Below are 22,185 nucleotides of genomic sequence, written 5' to 3'. Positions count from 1 at the left end.
TCGTATAATACAGACTGCAGGGCCCTACCCACACAGTTGCTAATTCAGCAGGTCTGAGGCAGAGCCCCAAATTTGCATTTCTGAGAAGTTCTAAGGTGACAAGGACCATAGTTTGAGAACTACTGATATAGATCATTTAATGATATGTATTTCCAAAATCAAGGTTGACAGGGGTTGCTCTACTTTTTCAAGAACAGCACATGTGCCCTTTAGAAGATGGAGAGTCATTGCTAAAGCCAGGGGGATAGTGATGATGACTTACAGCTTCACAGGTTCCTGTGGAACATCTCCAGCTACAGGTGTCCCAGCCCTACTAGTATGATACAATACTTTAATGCAAGAAATCATTAAACAGTGTCTTTGTTTTATTCTTATAAGAATATAATTGAAAATACATTTTATCTATAGTTCTTTTGTAGCTGTTTACTGACTGAACTGATACAGCAACTGACAACTTTAATTGTTGGTTTAAAGTGCAGAATATAGAAAAGGTATAATAGTTGTTATGTCCTCCATGCTATCTAAAGCCATTATGAGGTCTTAGCATTTAAAAATATATCTCTCAGTTTTTTCGTTGCCCCTACTCTGGTAAATATGTAAATATAATTATAAATACTAAGGACAAAGGAACATTTTACGAGTTGGAAAGATGAAATTAGTATTCCTAATACTATTTAGTGCCTCTAGTTTAGATCCTTAGAACACATGCTTAAAATGTTGGTTTTCCAATAAAGCATGTTAATGAACATGTCTCAATTACTTATTGAATAATCTCTCTAAAATGCCTGTTTGTGATTATTATAAGATAACATTCTTATTTTAATAGTAATTTTCAACTCTGAGAAGATAAATCCAAGGAATTCTAAAACATCTTCTACTTGGAGCATGATTTTCCCATTGATGGTGTCTGAAGGTTAAATAAGAACAAATGAAAAAATGCAGACAATGACCAAGAATGTTCTAGAATCAAGTCCCTATTAATGCATTTTTGAATGTCACAAAATGAGCTATGAAAGTGAAAGTGTTAGCTGCTCAGTCATGTCCGACTCTTTGCGACCCCATGGACTGTACTCTTCCAGACTCCTCTGTTCATGGGAATTCTCCAACAAGAATAGTGGAGTGGGCTGCCATGCCCTTCTCCAGGGGATCTTCCCAACCTAGGGATTGAATCTGAGTCTCCTGCATTGCAGGCAGGTTCTTTACTGACTGAGCCACCAGGGAAGCCCCTGGTGCAGATATTCTAGGCTCAGGATTAATGGGCTTGAAAGATGCCAATGATTTAATGAAACAAAATGATAAAAGATAATTCAATGAAGAGGATAACTTCTTCTGTATTTCTAATGGTCACTATGGAATTTTTAAGGAAATTGAAGCCAAGATGGATATTTGGCTCCTGGCTTTGACATTAAATAGTGAGAAATTCTTTATACAAGGAGCTTCACCTATGAGTCTCAGACTTGTCAGCTATAAAAAACAATACAGCTAGTCCGCTCACATTGTAGGGTTATGAGGATTAAATTTAATAAAGTACATGAAGTGTTATGTATACTGAAAAACACTAAACAGATGTGTAGTTTTGGTGGCTGTTCAGTGAAAATTGATTCTAACTTTCTTAAAAGTAATTTAAATTCTCTAATCAAATGTGCAATGTTGGCATCTTTACCTTGGCAGCACTTTTCCAGGATTCAAATGAGCAGTTTAATCATGTAAATTAGTTCAGTTCAGTTCAGTTGCTCAGATGTATCCGACTCTTTGCAACCCCATGGACTGTAGCACACCAGGCTTCCCTGTTCACCACCAACTCCCAGAGTTTAATCAAACCCAGGTCTATTGAGTCGGTAATGCCATCCAACTATCTCATCCTCTGTCCTCCCCTTCTTCTCACGCCTTCAATCTTTCCCAGCATCAGGGACTTTTCAAATGAGTCAGTTCTTAGCATCAGGTGTCCAAAGGATTGGAGTTTCAGCTTCAGCATCAGTCCTTCCAATGAATATTCAGGACTGATTTCCTTTAGAATGGACTGGTTGAATCTCCTTGCAGTCCAAGGGACTCTCAAGAGTCTTCTCCAACACCACAGTTCAAAAGCATCAATTCTTTGGTGCTCAGCTTTCTTTATAGTCCAACTCTGACATCCATACATGACTACTGGAAAAACCATAACTTTAACTAGATGGACCTTTGTGGCAAAGTAGTGTCTCTGCTTTTTAATATGCTGTTTATGTTGGTCATAGCTTTTCTTCCAAGGATCAAGCTCCTTTTAATTTTATGGCTGAAGTCACCATCTGCAGTGATTTTGGAGCCCCCCCAAAATAAAGTCTTTCACTGTTTCCATTGTTTCCCCATCGATTGGCCATGAAGTGATGGGACCAGATTCCATGATCTTCGTTTTCTGAATGTTGAGTTTTAAGCCAACTTTTTCAGTCTCTGCTTTCACTTTCATCAAGAAGCTCTTTAGCTCTTCTTCACTTTCTGCCATAAGGGTGGTATCATCTGCATATCTGAGGTTATTGGTATTTCTCCCAGCAATCTTGATTCCAACCTGTGCTTCATCCAGCCCAGCGTTTCTCATGATGTACTCTGCATATAAGTTAAATAAGCAGGGTGACAATATACAGCCTTGACGTATTCCTTTCCCGATTTGGAACCAGTCTGTTGTTCCAAGTCCAGTTCCAAGTGTTGCTTCCTGACCTGCATACGGATTTCTCAGGAGGCAGGTCAGGTGGTCTGGTATTCCCATCTCTTTGAGAATTTTCCACAGTTTGTTGTGATCCACACAGTCAAAGGCTTTGGCCTAGTCAATAAAGCAGAAATAGATATTTTTCTGGAACTCTTGTGCTTTTTTGATGATCCAATGCTGCTGCTGCTGCTAAGTTTCTTCAGTCATGTCTGACTCTGTGCAACCCCATAGACGGCAGCCCACCAGGCTCCGCCGTCCCTGGTATTCTCCAGGCAAGAACACTGGAGTGGGTTGCCATTTCCTCCTCCGATGCATGAAAGTGAAAAGTGAAAGTGAAGTCGCTGAGTGGTGTCTGACTCTTAGCGACCCCATGGACTGCAGCCTACCAGGCTCCTCCGTCCATGGGATTTTCCAGGCAAGAGTACTGTAGATGTTGGCAATTTGATCTCTGGTTCTCCTGCTTTTCTAAATCCAGTTTGAACATCTGGAAATTCATGGTTCACATATTGTTAAAGCCTGACTTGTAGAATGTTGAGCATTACTTTGCTAGCATGTGAAATGAGTGCAATTGTGTGGTACTTTGAATATTCTTTGTCATTGCCTTTTTTGGGGATTAGAATGAAACCTGACCTTTTCTAGTCCTGTGGCCACTGCTGAGTTTTCCAAATTTGCTGGTGTATTGAGTGCAGCACTTTCACAGCATCATCTTTCAGGATTTGAAATAGCTCAACTGGAATTCCATTACTTCCACTATCTTTGTTCACAGTGATGCTGCCTAAGGCCCACTTGACTTTGCATTCCAGGATGTCTGGCTCTAGGTGAAGGATCACACCCTCGTGGTTATCTGGGTCATGAAGAACTTTTTTGTATAGTTCTTCTGTGTATTTTTGCCACTTCTTAATATGTTCTGCTTCTGTTAGGTGCATACAATTTCTGTCCTTCATTGAGCCCGTCTTTGCATGAAATGTTCCCTTGGTATCTCTAATTTTCTGGAAGAGATCTCTAGTCTTTCCCATTCTATTGTTTTCCTGTATTTCTTTGCATTGATCATTGAGGAAGGCTTTCTTATGTCTCCTTGCTATTCTTTGAAACTCTGCATTCAAATGGGTATATCTTTACATTTGTCCTTTGCCTGTTGCTTCTCTTCTTTTCTCAGCTATTCGTAAGGCCTCCTCAGACAACCATTTTGCCTTTTGCATTTCTTTTTCTTGGAGATGGTCTTGATCACTGCTTCCTCTACCAGGTCACGAAGCTCCGTCCATAGTTCTTCAAGAACTCTGTCCATCAGATCTAATCCTTTGAAATTTGTTTGTCACTTCCACTTTATAATCATAAGGGATTTGATTTAGGTCATATCTGAATGGTCTAGTCGTTTTCTCTACATTTTTAACTTTAAGTCTGAATTCTGCAACAAGGAGTTCAGGATCTGAGCCACAGTCAGCTCCTGGTCTTGTTTTTGCTGATTGTGTAGAGCTTCTCCATCTTTGGCTGCAAAGAGTATAATCAATCTGATTTCAGTATAGACCATCTGGTGATGTCCATTTATAGAGTCTTCTCTTGTGTTGTTGGAAGAGGGCTTTTTAAACTAGAGAAGAATACAAATAGATTTTTTAAAATGTCACAGTTTTTTAACTTTTAATTTTATACTTTGAGTCATAAAATGGAAAAAAGATGGTGTCCAAACCTTAAAGTAATAAATATCTTTTTCAAGATTTTTTTTTCAAGTGTGTGGAAAAAAAAAATGACTGTCATACTTTAAGAGGTATAAACTTAATTTTTAACAATTTCCTAGTAGAATCCCTCACTTAGTAGTCATTAGTTGAAGAATTAAACAGGAAAAAGTCTATATTAGGACACACAACTACATTAAAAAATAAAAATTTGAGATATAATGTTTCCAAATATAATGTGTAGCTGCATAATTTTAAAATACTCCTAACCAGTAATAAGAAAAACTTCCCAAAGCAGTTTCTGGAATCAATAGCTATTTTAAAACTTTCTATGCTAGAATGGAAATCTGTTAAAAAAACAAATGTCACTCTCTTGTTCAGTGGTTTTTACCTACCTCTTATTCTGTAACTTCTTATTAATTAACACTGCCTTTAGCATTTTAAGTAATTTATTTAACATTTTATCATTTAAATATGTCATATGATATTGAATTTTTAAAAACTTGTATAGGATCAGCGTCAGAGAAGGCAATGGCACCCCATTGTACTCCAGTACTCTTGCCTGGAAAATCCCATGGACGGAGGAGCCTGGTAGGTTGCAGTCCATGGAGTCACTAAGAGTCGGACATGACTGAGCGACTTCACTTTGACTTTTCACTTTCATACATTGGAGAAGGAAATGGCAACCCACTCCAGTGTTCTTGTCTGGAGAATCCCAGGGATGGGGGAGCCTGGTGGGCTGCCGTCTATGGGGTCGCACAGAGTTGGACATGACTGAAGCGACTTAGCAGCAGCAGCAGCTTAGGAGCCGCCTAAGCATCAACCAAAGTATGTTTTCTCATTTAGCTTCCCAGGTGGCGCTAGTGGTAAAGAATCCACCTGCCAAAGTAGGAGATGTGAGAGACATGGGTTTGATCCCTGGTTTGGGAAGATCCTCTGGAGGAGGGCATGGCCACCCACTCCAGTGTTCTTGCTTGGAGGATCCCATGGACAGAGGAGCCTGGTGGGCTACAGTCCATAGGATCGCAAAGAGTCGGACAGTACTGAAGCAACTTAGCTTGCACAAGCATCAATGACTATCTTTTAACTTATGTATATGAGGTAAACTATTTTTTCTCCTTTAAGATTCTATCAGTTAGGATGTTTCTAGCTGAAAGTAGCTGAAAATGTTTATTATCTTGTAGTAATGGAAGTCTTGTGGCAGGACAGGCTCCAGGGTTGGCTGATTGATAGCTTGATCATGCATTAAAGGTCTTGACTTCCTTGGTATTGGCTTTTCCATGAAGAAGAGTGGTAATAAGAAGGCTATAGTACTTCCAAGCTTTCAGAATCATGGGGAAAACAGGAAGGCTTGTTAAGTCATTTATTGCTGAGCTCAATCCCCAGAATTTCTGATCCAGTAGGTCTCAGTTCAGTCGCTTAGTCGTGTCAGACTCTTTGCGACTCCATGGACTGCAGCACACTAGGCCTCCCTGTCCATCACCAACTCCCAGAGTTTACTCAATGGACTCACTGCCTCAATGGACATGAGTCAGTGATGCCATCCAACCATCTCATCCTCTGTCCTCCCCTTTTCCCCCTGCCTTCGATCTTTCACAGCATCGGGGTCTTTTCAAATGAGTCAGTTCTTAGCATCAGGTGGCCAAAGGATTGGAGTTTCAGCTTCAGCATCAGTCCTTCCAATGAATATTCAGGACTGATTTCCTTTAGGATGGACTGGTTGGATCTCCTTGCAGTCCAAGGGACTCTCAAGAGTCTTCTCCAATACCACAGTTCAAAAGCATCAATTCGTTGGCACTCAGCTTTCTTTATAGTCCAACACTCACATCCATACATGACTACTGGAAAAACCTACACTTTGACTAGATGGACCTTTTTTGGCAAAGTAATGTCTCTGCTTTTTAATATGCTGTCTAGGTTGGTCAGAACTTTTCTTCCAAGGAGCAAGCGTCTTAATTTCATGGCTGCAGTCACCATCTGCAGTGATTTGCAATCCCCCAAATATAAAGTCTGTTGCTGTTTCCACTGTTTCCCCATCTATTGACCATGAAGTGATGAGACCATATGCCATGATCTTAGTTTTCTGAATGTTGAGCTTTAAGCCAACTTTTTTACTCTCTGCTTTCACTTTCATCAGAAGCTCTTTAGTTCTTCTTCACTTTCTGCCATAAGGGTGGTGTCATCTGCATATCTGAGGTTATTGGTATTTCTCCCAGCAATCTTGATTCCAGCTTGTGCTTCATCCAGTCCAGCATTTCTCATAATGTACTCTGCATATAAGTTAAATAAGCAGGGTGACAATATACAGCCTTGATGTACTCCTTTTCCAATTTGGAACCAATCTGCTGTTCCATGCCCAAATTTTAACTGTTACTTCTTGAGCTGCATACAGATTTCTCAGGAGGCAGGTCAGGTGGTCTGGTATACCCATCTCTATAAGAATTTTTCACAGTTTATTGTGATCCACACAGTCAAAGTCTTTGGCATAGTCAATAAAGCATAAGTAGATGTTTTTCTGGAACTCTCTTGAGTTTTCAATGATCCAGTGGATGTTGGCAATTTGATCTCTAGTTCCTCTGCCTTTTCTAAATCTAGCTTGGAATTTCATGGTTCACGTACTGTTGAGGCCTGACTTGGAGAATTTTGAGCATTATTAGTAGGTCTGGGTAGGATCTAAAAATCTGCATTTCTTATAACACTACAAGTGATGCTGAAACTGCTGGTAGGTGGATGTTTGAGGATCACTGTAACACTCATTACAAGATGTACTTTATCATTTGGAGTAGAACAAAGCTCTTTTTACTCTTCTCATAATGCCTGATGCCATTTCTAGTTTGTCAGCTCAGTGTTTAATATTTTGTTAAATCAGTGCAAACGTAATTGCAGTTTCAGACTGTGAATTTTAAATAATTTAAACTCGTCTCAAATGCATCTTTATTAATCGAAATAGGAATAATTACAATTCACAAATTTCTGCCAGACAAAATAAGTTTGTTTATGCCCAGAGCATAAAAACTGTGCTTTGGAATTTGACAAACTCTTGGAAAGCATTTTCTGTCTCCTGATGGTTCTGGAAGAATCTTTGCTGCAAGACGTTGTCAAGATGATTGAAGAAGTGGTAGTCTGTTTACAAAAGGTCTGGTGAATGTGGCAGATGAGGCCATACTTCATATCCCAATTCCTTCAACTTTTGAAGTGTTGGCTGTGCGATATGCAGTCAGGCTTTGTCATGGAGAATTGGGCACTTTCTGTTGACCAATGCCAGTTGCAGGTGTTGCAGTTTTCAGTGCATCTCATCAATTTGCTGGGCTTCCCTGGTGGCTCAGGTGGTAAAGAATCTGCCTGCAAGACAGGAGACTCAGTTTCGATCCCAGGGTCAGGAAGATCCCTGGAGAAGGGAATGGCCACCCACTCAAGTAGTCTTTCTTGGAGAATCCCTGTGGACAGAGGAGCCTGGCGGGCTTTGGTCCATGGGGTCACACAGAGTTGGACATGACTGAGCGACTAACACTTTCACTCTCACTTTCCATCAATTTGCTGAGCATATGCCTCAGATATAATGGTTTCATCAGGATTTAGAAAGCTGTAGTGGATCAGACTGGCAGCAGACCAACAAAGAGTGACCATGACTCTTTTTTGGGTGTATGTTTGGCTTTGGGAAGTGGTTTGAAGTTTCTTCTTGGTCCAACCACTGAGCTGTTCATAACCAGTTGCTGTATAAAATCTACTTTTCATCGCACATCAAGATCTGATTGAGAAATGGTTCATTGTTGTTGTGTAGACGATTTTTTTGATTTGCAGTCAGCTCATGAGGCACCCACTTATTGAGCTTTTTCACCTTTTCAGTTTGCTTCAAATACTGAATGACCATAGAATGGTTGACATCAAGTTCTTAGGCAGGTTCTTGTGTAGTTCTAAGGGGATCAGCTTTGATGATGCTCTCAATTGGCTGTTGTCAACTTCCAATCATCCATCACTGCTGCGCTCCTCATCTTCAAGGCTTTTGTCTCCTTTGCAAAAGTTATTGAAGCACCAGTGCACTGTATGTTCATTAGCAGTTCCTGGGCCAAAGGCACTGTTGATGTTTTGAGTTGTCTCTGCTGCTTTACAACCCATTTTGAACCTGAGTAAGAAAATCACTCAAATTTGCTTTTTGTCCAATGTCCTTTCCCTAGTCTAAAATAAATATAAAGTGAACAGCAAATAATAATGAGGAAATTAGTAAAAACAAAATAAAGTGAGAAATGTGCATTAAAATGATGTATAACAAAACCACATTTATTCAAGAATGTATTTCAATATCAAATGGCAAAGTTCAACAATGCAAAACCTCAATTACTCTGCACCAACCTAGTAGAGTGGACCACTGGCCTGTATTCCCAGTAGTTGTGAAGTATGTTTCTTAGAAAATAGTTTGGGTCTCAACTTTTTGAACTGAGGACTGGTAGGATTGGTTCAAGCCACCAGTTTGCACTTCAGTTTACTTGTTCCTGTCTTGTAGAGAGCTCTTATTCTTTCTAGAATCCACATTTTCCTAATCTCCCAAATAAAGGGGGATAATTTGTCAATATTAAATTATTTAAAATACCTTCTGAAAGAGGCTACATGATCATTGTCTTTTATAATGAAAAAAGCAAAAATAAAGTTGTCTGAGCTAATACTGTAAGTGCTGCTAATCTAATTTTCCATCTGATCTTTATTTTTTTTAATATTTAAATATTTATTTTACTGCATTAGTTGTGGCACATGGGATCTTGGTTGCCCCATGTGGTATATTTCGTTGCATTGCCCAGGCTCCAGAATATGTGGGCTAAGTAGTTGCAGCATGGCATGCAGGATCTTCATTCCCTGTCCAGGGATCTAACCCATGAAGGTGGATTCTTAGCCACTGGACTACCAGGAAAGTCCCTGGTCTTTATTTGTAGTGATGGATTTTCTAACCTGAAGTTTTAACATTTTAAAAGTTTGCTTGTGTTGTTAAAGCTTCTTCCTGCCAATTGGCAAGTCTCCTCCTCTATCACCTGTCTTGCACCATCCCTTTGGTGTGGGTCCTCCATTTTGTGTAGGATGCTCAACAGAAACATGGTCTGTTTGTTTGATTGTCCTAGGCTAACCTTCAGCATCTTCATAAAGCTTTGGGAAATTTCTGGGCTGTGGATTTCTCTTTCATTTATGATCATAATGGCATTTTGGTGCCTTTTTTCTCATTTGTTCTCCCAATGGGAAGCACAGTGGAGGGAAATAATGTCTGTGGGTGGCCTGGAAAGACAGAGGACAAGTTCAGGCAAAGATGCAAGCTTTGCAAAAATATTTCACTTCTAGAAAATGGTTGGGTAGAAAAATTTATGTGTAAAATGAATCATTTTGGAGGTCTGAAGAAATGCAGCCTTTCCTGAGGCTTTCTCAGATCCCAGTGTGCAGCAGAGTAAAGAGAAACTGAAGGTGTTACTGATGTGAAATTGAGGAAGCTTTTAAATGGAGGGGGGAGGCCTAGGCTATTACTGCCAACACAGCAGGGGGCTGGAAGACACACTATGGAATCTGTCCAATAATTTCAACTACTTATGACATCCAACCCATAAGCAAGGCTTTCAAAGTTAGTAGGAGGTATTGGCCAATAGCAATTTAAATTTCTTGGTTTTTCTAAGTCCTATGGTGTACACCTCATTTTTGAGTCATCTTTTCCAAGAATTAAGAGTAGATGCCACGGATCTAAGGAAATAACTGAAGAGTAGATGTCTCTAAGGAATTAACTGAAGATTGTACTGAGAATTCGAGTGGTTTTGGCTTTGTCAGGCATTGATATGCATGCCATTAGAATCTAAAGCACAAGCTCAGCTGAAATTTCCTACCTGCACAGAAGAAGCCACCTCAACATTGATATTTTTTAATTTCAAGTGGTTACCTGAATTCAAAATCCAAGTGTGAAATTTCATCTGTTCTGGGCAGTACTCAATACTTAATACCCATGTTAATGATTAGTACCTCTTTCATTCAGATCAAGTTGTCCTAGCTAACCCTTTTGTGGTTTGGAGATGTGAGTTCATTTTTAAACCTTTGAAAATCCATGGGTTTTGTTTTTGTTTTTGTTTGCTTTAAAGGAAAGCAGAGACTCATGTTTTTGTTTGTTCATAGAAAACAAGAAGCAAAGTAACAGTGGGATTATGTTTATTCATTCACCAATGAAATTTTTTTATGATGACTCTTTTCCAGGTATTCACAGTTTGTTGTGATCCACACAGTCAAAGGCTCTAGCATAGTTAGTGAAGCAGAAGTAGATGCTTTTCTGGAATTCTCTTGGTTTTTCTATGATCCAGTGGATATTGGTAATTTGATCTCTGGTTCCTCTGTCTTTTCTAAATCCAGCTTTAACATTTGGGAGTTCTTGGTTCACGTACTGTTGAAGCTTAACCTGGAGAATTTTGAGCATTACCTTGCTAGCTTGTGAAATGAGTGCAATTGTGCATTAGTTTGAACATTCTTTAGCGTTGCCCTTCTTTGGGATTGGAATGAAAAGTGATCTTTTTTAGTCCTGTGGCCACTGCTGAGTTTTCCAAATTTGCTGGCATATTGAGTGCAGCACTTTCACAGCATCATCTTTTAGGATTTGAAATAGCTCAGCTGGAATTCCATCACCTCCACTAGCTTTGTTCATAGTGTGGAAAATTCTTAAACTGATGGGAATACCAGCCCATCTTATCTGTCTCCTGAGAAACCTGTATGCAGGTCAAGAAGCAACAATTAGAATTGGACGTGGAACAACGGACTGGTTCCAAATCGGGAAAGGAGTACATCAAGGCTATATATTGTCACCCTGCTTATGTAACTTATATGCAGAGTACATCATGCAAAATGCCAGGCTGGATGAAGCACAAGCTGGAAACAATGAAAACAGTGACAGATTTTATTTTGGGGGGCTCCAAAATCACTGCAGATGGTGACTGCAGCCATGAAATTAAAAGACGCTTGTTCCTTGGAAGAAAAGCTATGACAAAGCTAGATAGCATGTTAAAGAGCAAAGACATTACTTTGCTGACAAAGGTGTATTTGGTCAAAGCTATTGTTTTTCAGTAGTCATGTATGGATGTGAGAGTTGGACCGTAAAAAAGGCTGAGCACCAAAGAACTGATGGTTTTTAACTGTGGTTTTGGAAAAGACTCTTGAGAGTCCTCTGGACTGCGAGGAGATCAAACCAGTCAGTCCTAAATGAAATCAACCCTGAATATTCATTGCAAGAATTAATGCTGTAGCTGAAGCTTCAATACTTTGGCCACCTGATGCAAAGAACTGACTCATTGGAAAAGACCCTGAAGCTGGAAAAGATTGAAGGCAGGAGGAGAAGGGAATGACAGAGAACGAGATGATTGGATTGATATCATCAACTCAATGGACATAAATTTGAGCAAGCTCCGGGAGATGGTGAAGGACAGGGAAGCCTGGGGTGCTGCAGTCCATGGGGTTGCAAAGAGTCAGACACAACTGAGTGACTGAAAAACAACAAAAATTTTTCAGATTACCCATTTGTTCAGCAGGTCTTTTATTATATATTTACTATAGACAATATATTTTGGGACTAGAGATGAATTATGCCAGCTTGAAAACTGGACAGAGTGGCTTTTAAATGGGTACATTTGAATCTCAAATTTTACATTGTATATGTAATGTGGAATATTCTATGGCTATTTTCCATGGAAATAATCAAGTGCAGAGTTGGTTCTTGGATGTGAAGTCACACTCATTTTTCCTCCCTCTCTTTATTTCCTCATTCACCTGCACCTCGACCTGCCCTTATCTCCAACCCAGAAGATTGGTAGTACTATGTACCAAAGAGCCCAAATATCACTGCATGCTCAGAACCCTTGAACAGGGGACCTGAGTCATATTTGGAATAAACTGCTTTAAAAATTAAAAGAATATACTTTAAATTCCCTTGTTTCTACTGCTCATTTTTGAGCCCATTTGATTTTCATTCTCGCTTCCAGCTTTTACACTTCCACTACTGCTAAAACATAGAACCAAGGAGATCTATGGCAATACTGGCAGGTTGATGTTATGACATTCATTTCATAGGACATTTCTTGGAATAAGACTGTATTTTCTCAAATGTGACCCTTAGCATGTCCTTTAGCATGTTCTTTATCCTGTAAGAAGAAAAATACTTCTCTTGTTCTGTTGGAGTGGGTCAACTTGCAAAAATAAAGTATTGTCTTTATATGCTTTTAAAAGACTCTGTTTCAAATATGACAGCTTTTTCTTCCAGCAGCTATGTAAAATTTCTTAATTACTAACTTTGAGTAGTTTAAACAAGTTAAAAGTCAAGACACTGAGGAGAGATTTAAAAAATAACCTTTCCTAAGTTAATTTTAAATCCTAAAGGCCACATATATCTTTATAATCCAGGTTTATAAAAATGCCAGCTATCAAATTTGATACTAAAAACAGGATACCTCACAACCTTTGTGTAATAAGGCACAGTATAAATAAAATTAGAACATCATGTCTGTCCTTCCTCAATATTCCCTCTTTGTAATACTCCCCAAAGAAGAGATGTCTGACAAATTTCCCCTCTATTGCTCATGTCTGACCACCTTTTGCATTGGACATATTTAATTTTATAGGTTAAATATTTTAACAAAATGTGGGTAAAGATTTTTAGAGCATTTATTTCTAAAGAAGAATTAAGAGGAAACTTTAACATAATACCTTTTGTTGCCATCAATCTTATTTTAGCTCCTTATAGTCCATACTTTAGTTGGTTTTTCTGTATGATAACCTTAAACTTTCAAAGCTTATAATTCACAACCTGTCTTCATCTTTATCAGATCGTCACAATGATCTTTTGAGGGAAAAAATGGTGGATATTATGTCTAAATCTATAAAGTCTCATAATATATATGCATGTTGTGTGTATCAGTTCAGTTCAGTTCAGTCGCTCAGTCGTTTCTGACTCTTTGCAGCCCCATGAATTGCAGCACGCCAGGCCTCCCTGTCGGTCACCAACTCCTGGAGTTCACTCAGACTCACGTCCATCGGGTCAGTGATGCCATCCAGCCATCTCGTCCTCTGTCATACCCCTTTCCTCCTGCCCCCAATCCCTCCCAGCATCAGAGTCTTTTCCAATGAGTCAACTCTTCGCATGAGGTGGCCAAAGTACTGGAGTTTCAGCTTCAGCATCATTCCTTCCAAAGAAATTCCAGGGCTGATTTCCTTCAGAATGGACTGGTTGGATCTCCTTGCAGTCCAAGGGACTCTCAAGAGTCTTCTCCAATACCACAGTTCAAAAGCATCAGTTCTTCGGCACTCAGCTTTCTTTACAGTCCAACTCTTACATCCATATGTGACCGCTGGAAAAACCATAGCCTTGACTAGATGGACCTTTGTTGGCAAAGTAATGTCTCTGCTTTTGAATATGCTATCTAGGTTGGTCATAACTTTTCTTCCAAGGAGTAAGTGTCTTTTAATTTCATGGCTGAAGTCACCATCTGCAGTGATTTTGGAGCCCCCAAAAATAAAGTCTGACACTGTTTCCCCATCTATTTCCCATGAAGTGATGGGACTAGATGCCATGATCTTTGTTTTCTGAATGTTGAGCTTTAAGCCAAATTTTTCACTCCCCACTTTCACTTTCATCAAGAGGCTTTGTAGTTCCTCTTCACTTTCTGCCATAAGGGTGGTGTCATCTGCATATCTGAGGTTATTGATATTTCTCCTGGCAATCTTGATTCCAGCTTGTGCTTCTTCCAGCCCAGCGTTTCTCATGATGTACTCTGCATAGAAGTTAAATAAGCAGGGTGACAATATATAGCCTTGACGTACTCCTTTTCCTATTTGGAACCAGTCTGTTGTTCCATGTCCAGTTCTAACTGTTGCTTCCTGACCTGCATACAAATTTCTGGTTGTGAGTATATATACACATAAATGTAGGTAATGCAGTGTTTCTACATTTTAGTCCACTTCCTGCAGAGACGATAAAGTGGAGACTGCTACATCAAAGTTTCATGCAGGTTAATTTATCAAAGGAGATGCTGAGAGAAGGGAGATTGCTGAAGCTTGTGGCCAAAGCATTCCCCAACGCTCCTACTTGAATATTGTTAACAAATGATACTTTTCATATACACAGGAAGTCAAGGTTGGCATTACTAATATTGGCCAGCTTGGTGGAGGTGGTGTACAGGCATAGAATAGAGGATCGGAAGGACTGATGTTGAAGCTGAAACTCCAATATTTTGGCCACCTGATGTGAAGAGCTGAGTCATTTGAAAAGACTCTGATGTTGGGAAAGATTTAAGGCAGGAGGAGAAGGGGACGACAGAGGATGAGATGGTTAGATGGCATCATTGACTCAATGGACATGAGTTTGGGTAAAGTCCTGGAGCTGGTGATGGACAGGGAGGCCTGGCATGCTGTAGTTCATGGGGCCACAAAGAGTCGGAGATGACTGAGCAACTGAACTGACTGACTATAGAGATATGTTGATGAAGCTTAATAATCAGCTAAGTGGTTGAAAGCTACCCTTTACAGGTTTTTGTTACTGCCATGCCCTGGAATTTGTGAGATAACTGCCAATGGGTTAAGAATGAAGTATGTAACAATTTTTCTGGACAACGTTGGTGTTAATCAGGTTTTTTGTCTTGGCGATACAGATAATGGCTTTTACAACTGAGGCAAGCAAAGAATAAAATTCCATTGTAAGTTACTTTAGATATAAACCATGGAGTGATAAATCTATGGAGGAGGTATTAACTAGGAATTCAGTAGCAATGCAGGAGTATTGCAGTTTACAACAGATAACTGAAAAGTTGCCTTTGAAAAAATTTTCGAGGTCATCAAAGCAATTTAATGAATTACCCTCTATTTTGTAAGATCACACGTTAATAACAAATAATGTCTATACCTGTGCATTTCCTACTTTAGATATTTTATGTTTTTAATGTGATGCTGTGCTGTCAAAGTCCATAGTAACAATCATTCCAAATTGATTAAAACATTGAGTAAGAGATAGAACTTTCATTGTTGTACCGATCATAATCTTAAACTTATCAGCCCTAAACAAACAAAAATCATTAAGCATACAAGCCAAAGATGGCTATATATATAGTGTGATTTTAGGGTTTCATTTTTGAAATTTTAAAGTAACCTCACAGAATAAAATCGCGATGTTTCTTTAATCCTTCAATCAGGATTTTTGATCCTAGACTAGTTCCACTTATCCTGGGGCCAAACAGAATAGGTAACCCTGTCCCTTTGTTTATTTTGATGCTGAACATGTGGTAAGAGTACATAAGGATATGTTACAGGACCTGAGGGGTAAGGGGCAAAATTTTAAACAGGCCTAAGTGTAGATGAAGAAAAACACCTCTAAGCATATAAGGAAAGACGTTTCTTTTGCCATCTCCTGAGTTCTTTACAGGATGCGCTGGAACTCAGCAGGTATAGACCTGCCCTCTAGTGGATTTGGGGGCGAGAGGATTTAGGTTCAACCTCTGCTATGTCAGACTTGACAAGAATTATTAAACTCAACCGTCCATCAAAACTGACTTGATGGGGGTCTAGGTTAGGTGCTGAGTAAGGGGATATTTCAAGTGTCAGAAGAGGCTGAAGGTAACGCCGGTTCCTTAGCTTTCATCTGGGGGCACGAGGCCTTTAGCTGTTCTAGCCTCTCCGGTTGCACACTGGAACCGATGATCTCGGCTCCTCTGCCCGAGTGCGCTGAAGCTGAACTCCATCAGGATGGAACTTTGAGACGTGGCCCCGCGGGGACCTGCCCCACGGTCAGCGGAGAGCAGCCCCGACAGGCTTGCAAGCGAGGCTGCGGGTCCGCGCGTCGCCAGCCCATATTGTGACGGCCGCCCGGCGGGAGGGGCTCCCCGCCTCATCTTCCGGGCGCTCCAACATCTCGTGGGCCGCGAACATGGCTACGCCTGCCCGCTCGGACCGACCCCGCGGCTGCCTCCTGAGGAGGCGCGGCAGGCCCGGGGGAGCGGGTGGCTCTCCCACACTTGCGCCTGGCAGGTGCGTGGAAAGGCCGAGCACGTCTCCCGGGTAGGATAGGGGTAACAGCAGGGGAGATGGGATCGGGGCGGACGCCCCTAGCCGCAGGCCCCTCCGGACCGGCAACCTGGCCTCCGCTCACTTCCGCCGTCCCCGCCAGGGCGTGCTAGTGCGCCTGCGCCCGCGCCCCTCACGGCGGAAGTGGTGGCGACAAAGCTCGGTCCGCGGGCGCCGGGAGTGCGGGGCGGACCCGGGGTGCGGGGCGCGCCGGGGCGGCGGGCGGCGGGGAGGGCGGAGCCCAGGAGGCGGAGGCGGGAGCAGACCAGCACGGCCGCGTCGAGCCCGGGCCGGCTCGAGACCGGTCTCCTCACCTGCTCCCCTTCCCGCCCCGCCCGCCCTCCCGGTCACCGCCCTCACGCCGGGAGAGGCGCCCGTACGGCGCCGCCGCTTGGCAAGCCGCTCCCGCGAGCTTGCGGGTGAGTCCCCCGAAGCCCAGAGAGGGGTCTGGGGCTTTGAGGCGGGGGGGCGCCCGGATTACCCACTGTCCCCCCGTTTCCAGAAACTTCTAGGTCTGGGGGAGCGTCCAGAGTACCCGGCTGGGGGCGTCTCCGGGGCGCTGCCCGGCCGGCGTGAGTTGAGGGATGCGGGCGGCCAGGGCGCGGGCGCGGGGCCTGGAGCTCCTGGGGCGGTGGGCGGTGGTCCCTCCCCGCCCCCGTCAGCGCTGCTTCTCCGGTTTCTCTTGCAGATGCTGCTGCTAGGGGTGGTGGGCGCAGCCGCGGGCCGCGTGGCCGGGAGCGGGGGTGACGGCCTGGGATTCCGGGGGCTTCTCTTGTTCTCCTCTCCTTCTTCCCAGTGTGGCCGTGGCTGACACTAAAGACTTTGTAGCCATCAACCCAAGTGCAGTTTCGATGGAAGATGAAGGTAAAGGCCCCCCGGCAGGCGGGTTGCAGCGCGGAGTTGAGGGTGTGGTGGCTGGCTTTTAAGTTGTCTTTCTCCACGTTTTTGGTTCTGATTTTATTTTTTTCCTTCTATTGTGAAGTCCAAGGAATTGCCTTCCTGAGGTATCTAGCTTGTATTTTCGTAACATAGGGAGTTTCAGAAATTAAGGTTCTGTAGGGTGACTGAGCTTGATAATGCTTTCCGGAGGAACCTGCTTTCTTTAGCTTGGGGTTTGGAAGGGAAGTTTTCATTTCAGATGGCATCTCTGCTGTTTCCATAGCTCTCAGAGAGGAATCACTCCAGGGGAGGTGGAGATGGGAAGGGAAGGCTCTGCACTGCATCCCTCTGTATTTGCCTTTATTTGATTTAACTGGATTCCTTTATAAGAAAACAATTTTTTAAATTAAGTTCAGTTTTGGGGAAAAAATTCAGTGTTTTTCAGTTCACAAAAATAAACTCTGACTTTAGCTAGATATTATGAGGTGATTTCCTTTCTTGAAAGTTCCTCCTCGTTTCAAAACATGCCTTTATAGGAGGTTGACAGTGGAACCTGTTTGTCCACTGGACGCTGCAAATACACCGGATTATCATTCACATGTTACTCGATTCTTTTGGCCTTATAAAATATTTAATACTTTCATACACAGCACTTTTTTTTTTTTTAATCGTTGAACAACTCTGAATAAATGTCGTTGTTTTTTCCCTCTTGAAAGAACCGCACTATTCTTTGGACTGACTTGTGTGTGATTATCTTTTTAAATTTATTCCTTTTTTTTTTTTTTTTTTTAATAAAGTGGGGCTGCAAGATGCTATGAAAGATGTTTACATATCACATTTTGTCCTCATGTATCTTTGGTTTTTAAAATTTGCACCTGGTACAGCGGAGCTGCAATTGTGCTTTCTGGCTGCTTTTCTAATTTGTTTTTCCATTGTTGAAAACATAAGGTTGATTGTACTAAGTAGGACTAGTTATTTTAAAATAGATGTTTCTTATATGTGATAATCTATTTCGTTGTCTGAGACCCCTGGGATGTGAGGGAAATATGACAAAAGGCATGATTATCTTGCTTAATTTTGCTCTGGATGGATAATTGGTAGAAGACATTTTCTGAAATACTAATGTAAATAACTGCAGAGGATGTTTACTGTCTAAATTAGATCTTTAGAAACAGCATTCGAAAGCAGTGATTTTTGCTGGTAATATGGAAAATCACTTTTCTGAATTTTTTTCTGCCTTGTCTGTATTAATAGGTTTAAGGAAGGCAGATCTTTTCCTCACAAGAGACAAAGAATATTAAATGCATTCATATACCTGTTTGTTGGTAGTTGCATCTTAACATGTGAAACTTGAGCTTCTGCTTTACCATGTTTACCAGAATGTTACCAGATTTAAGAGTATAGCCTAAAGTCAGTGGGTTGTTACATGTTGCTTTTCTGTTTCTTGCTCTTTCTTGAAAAGGAGTATGACTAGTAAAGCTGATTCTCATTGTCTGTTGGGGTGGGAGGGAGTGGTTGTGAGACAGGATGAGGTGGGAGGGAGTGGTTGTGCTTTGGAAGCTTGGTATACACTTGTGGCTGACTTGGTACTTTATGGTTAAATAATGATTGGGCCTCATAGTAAAAGGTTATTCAGTTCTTAAAAACTGGTGGGGGTTTCTGCCTCATAATAATTGAGGCCATTTTTGTCAGCTTTTCATTCCCATTACACTGTTTTTCCCTTTTTCTTAAAGCATATTTAAGAACTTGTGTATAGCCTAGAAAATTTCAAAACCGATTGGCTGTTTTGAAATACTTAGATCGCTTTCCTTTTTATAGACAGTGTTCTCTTTCAGATAAGATATATTAGCATCTTACGGGTGTGAAACAAATGGATTGGAATTATACCTTAACCACTAAAAGTTGCGTGACTTTTTAAGTAAACTCATCTTTCTGAGCCCCTCTGGAAACATCTATAAATGGGATTGATAATATTTAGCTTACATATTTAGGAGAGTTAAGTGAGAAACCCTGCATAAATTCTCTTGAGAGAGAGAAAGGCTAGCATTGAAGATATGCATTGTGGAACCAGACAACTTGATTTGAATGCTGGATCCCCACTTACCATCATGTGGCCTTGTGCACATTAATAAAGCTGGTTTTGTTTCGGTTTCTTTATCTGTGAAATAAAGATATTGATAGAGTTTACCCAGGTGATGTAGTGGTAGAGAATCCGCCTGCCACTGCAGAAGATGCAGGAGACGCCGATTCCATCCCTGGTAGGGTAGATGCTGTAGAGTTGAAAATGGCAGCCTACTCTGGTATTCTTTCCTAGAAAATCCCATGGACAGAGGAGCCTGGTAGGCTACAGTTCATGGGGTCTCAAAGAGTCGACCATGACTGAGCAACTGAGCATACACACACATACCATGTGAGTAGCGTTTAGATTGTTCGTGTTTAGAAAAAGTATGTGGCAGTGCTCAGTAAATGTTAATTGTAAGTAGCCTTGCCTAGTGTTTACATCGTAATGTTATAACATTGAATATTGAAAGGGGGTACAGTAGTGGCCAGAATGCTCTGCATGAAGTTGTCATTATTAGTTACGGAATGGGTAGAGTTAAGGGCAGAATTTTCTTTAGTGTTAAGGCCTTAAACCCATAGAGAAAAATTGGAGCTCTGCCAACAAACCAGGGGACAGGGTAAAAAGAGACAGGCTTGGATTTGAATCCTGTCGGGTACTTTTTTTTCCTCTCCTAAAAGTCTCACGAGTTACTCAGTTTCTAAAGCTTTCTTAGCTGCTAAGTTTTTCCATCTGTAAATGGGCTAAATGCCTTTTTCTGGAAGGTGAGTGTAAGGAGAGAATGAAGCCTGGTATGTAAAGTGCCCAGGAGGATGGCTGATACACAGCCTGGTGAGCCTCTGAGTGATTGCTTGCTGCTGTTCCCCAGAAACAGAGACTCCTCTGGTTGGTGTGTAGGTAAGTTCCCCCTACCTCTAGGTGTGCGCAGGATGGAATTGCCAGTGGCCCCAGGAGCAGGAGCCTGGAGGTCCTAGGGCGTGTGCCATGTCTACAACTTCATCTGTATGACTCCTTTCAGCCACGGTGCTCATTTCTTTCTATACTTTAGTTTTGATTCTTCTGGACCTTTCTCCCACTTTATCGGCAAACCTTGACCAGTTTTTGGCCTTAGCCTCCAGGATGAATACTCCAGTCAGTCACTGGAAGTATCTGAAATGTTAGTTTCCTGGGAATTTCAGGGACTGGTCCTACACTTCCATTTGTGGGTTAGGATTTTATCCATATCCTAGATCAAAGCAGATAGCATGTAGGAATTGAAGATGCACAAAAAAAAAAGGCTCTTTTTTTGATTTTTTTAAAATTTATCATTTGGATGTTTAAAAGGATGATTTATTAGAAAAGCTATTTCCAGCTGGATAATTTGCATATCCTTCCCAATAATGGATTTTTTTCTGTGGAGGAAATCTGGTCTTTTACATAGAAAATCCACTATAAATTTAATACACACGAAACTATTTAAACGTAACCTTAAATATAGAGATTAGTAACCTTCAAGATTTTAGGACATGCTTAATTTAAGGTTAGAGGATAGGCTAGTCCATCTAGAATAAATTCACTCGAGCTTTTTGGATAGCATTTGAAAATGATAGTATGTTTCTTTGCACTTTTTAAAATAGTTTCTTATTTAAGTTCAAATTGTTAATCACTGGAAATGTGTTAAGAAAAGATTATGTTAGGATAGTTGGAGGAACTGTAAGGAAAAAGGGATGAGAAGCCATGTTAATTGTATTTCTTTAACAGGAAATAATAGAAAACCAAGTTGTAAAAATATTTTATATCTTTAGCTGTGGAAAATAATTTATTATGTTTGTTGTTTTGTTAATAAAATAATTTTAATCAGTATTTCTAGAAAAGAGTTGAAACTAAAAATTATGTGGTAGCATTTTATAAACTGTAGTAATTTAACCCAGAGTTAGGATGCTGCAGAGAATGTTGGTAAAATGTCATCTTCCGACAGTTCAGCCCTAAAGATGTGATTTGTCTTAATGTTTTTATTATTCATTTAATGTCAGCAGAATTCAACTCTGTTAACTGAAGCAGTACCAATCAAAATAGTCTAGGGAACATCCCCCTTGAACCTCAAGGCTGATTTTCTTTTGTGATCTTGGTTAACCATAATCTGTTTAAATTTCATAATCAAGTTTAAATTTTGTTTTAAAGTAGGAAGGAACACCTTGGTTGTGGTTTAGTCGCTAAGTCGTGTCTGACTCTTTGCGACCCCATAGACTGTAGTCTGCCAGGCTCCTCTCTGTCCATGGGATTCTCCAGGCAAGAATACTGGAGTGGGTTGCCATTTCCTTCTCCAGGGGATCTTCCCAACCCAGGAATTGAACCCAGGTCTCCTGCTTTGCAGGCAGATTCTTTATCAACTGAGCTACAAGGGAAGCTCTAAGAACACCTTAGCTTGATGGTAAAATTAGCTGGGATAATTTTAAATTACACCGTTGTTACATGTAACATCTTAAAGATCTCTTTATACGTTCAAAAATTCTTCCCACCTTTACTTTGTTAAAAGACAGATTTTCTTTATAGTAATTTCAGGCATCAGTTGTGACAAGATTATTTTTACAGTTTTCATGAGGACAAGTGTTGGTAAAAGACAGTAAAGTAAAAACTTGTTGGGTGAACTCTTGGTTAATGCCATCATTTCCTGCAGGAAAAGATTTCCCAAAAAAAAAAAAAAAGGCCTTCAGTGCAATTTCCTCTTGAATTTATATGGCTGCTATTTATATGCATTGGTTAATATGTGTTCCAGCTTTAAGGTTCTACGTTAATATTGACAAAGGTATACATCCTAGAACTAGTCTTTTCTTAGTATCTGGGGATTGGTTCCAGGAACCCAACAGATACCA

General features: G+C 40.9%; 1 protein-coding gene across 3 annotated transcripts in view; it reads left to right on the top strand.

Moving 5' to 3' along the window:
* Positions 1-22,185, top strand: part of ATP2C1 (ATPase secretory pathway Ca2+ transporting 1) — a 153,272-nt gene that overhangs the window by 11,687 nt on the left and 119,400 nt on the right. Inside the window, exons 1-2 of one of the 3 annotated variants that reach the window (XM_055569699.1) lie at positions 16,677-16,814; positions 17,084-17,259. The exons of the other annotated variants lie outside the window; for them this stretch is intronic. Of the exons in view, the coding sequence (XP_055425674.1) occupies positions 17,254-17,259 (6 nt within the window). The 5' untranslated portion in view covers positions 16,677-16,814; positions 17,084-17,253. Of the gene's footprint in view, positions 1-16,676; positions 16,815-17,083; positions 17,260-22,185 lie in introns of those variants that run through there. 3 annotated transcript variants of the gene reach the window in all.

This window comes from Bubalus kerabau, chromosome 2 (assembly GCF_029407905.1).
Source record: "Bubalus kerabau isolate K-KA32 ecotype Philippines breed swamp buffalo chromosome 2, PCC_UOA_SB_1v2, whole genome shotgun sequence".
NCBI lineage: Eukaryota > Metazoa > Chordata > Mammalia > Artiodactyla > Bovidae > Bubalus > Bubalus kerabau.
The sequence above is the reverse complement of the archived record's forward strand: the minus strand, read 5'-3'. Positions and strand labels throughout refer to the sequence as shown.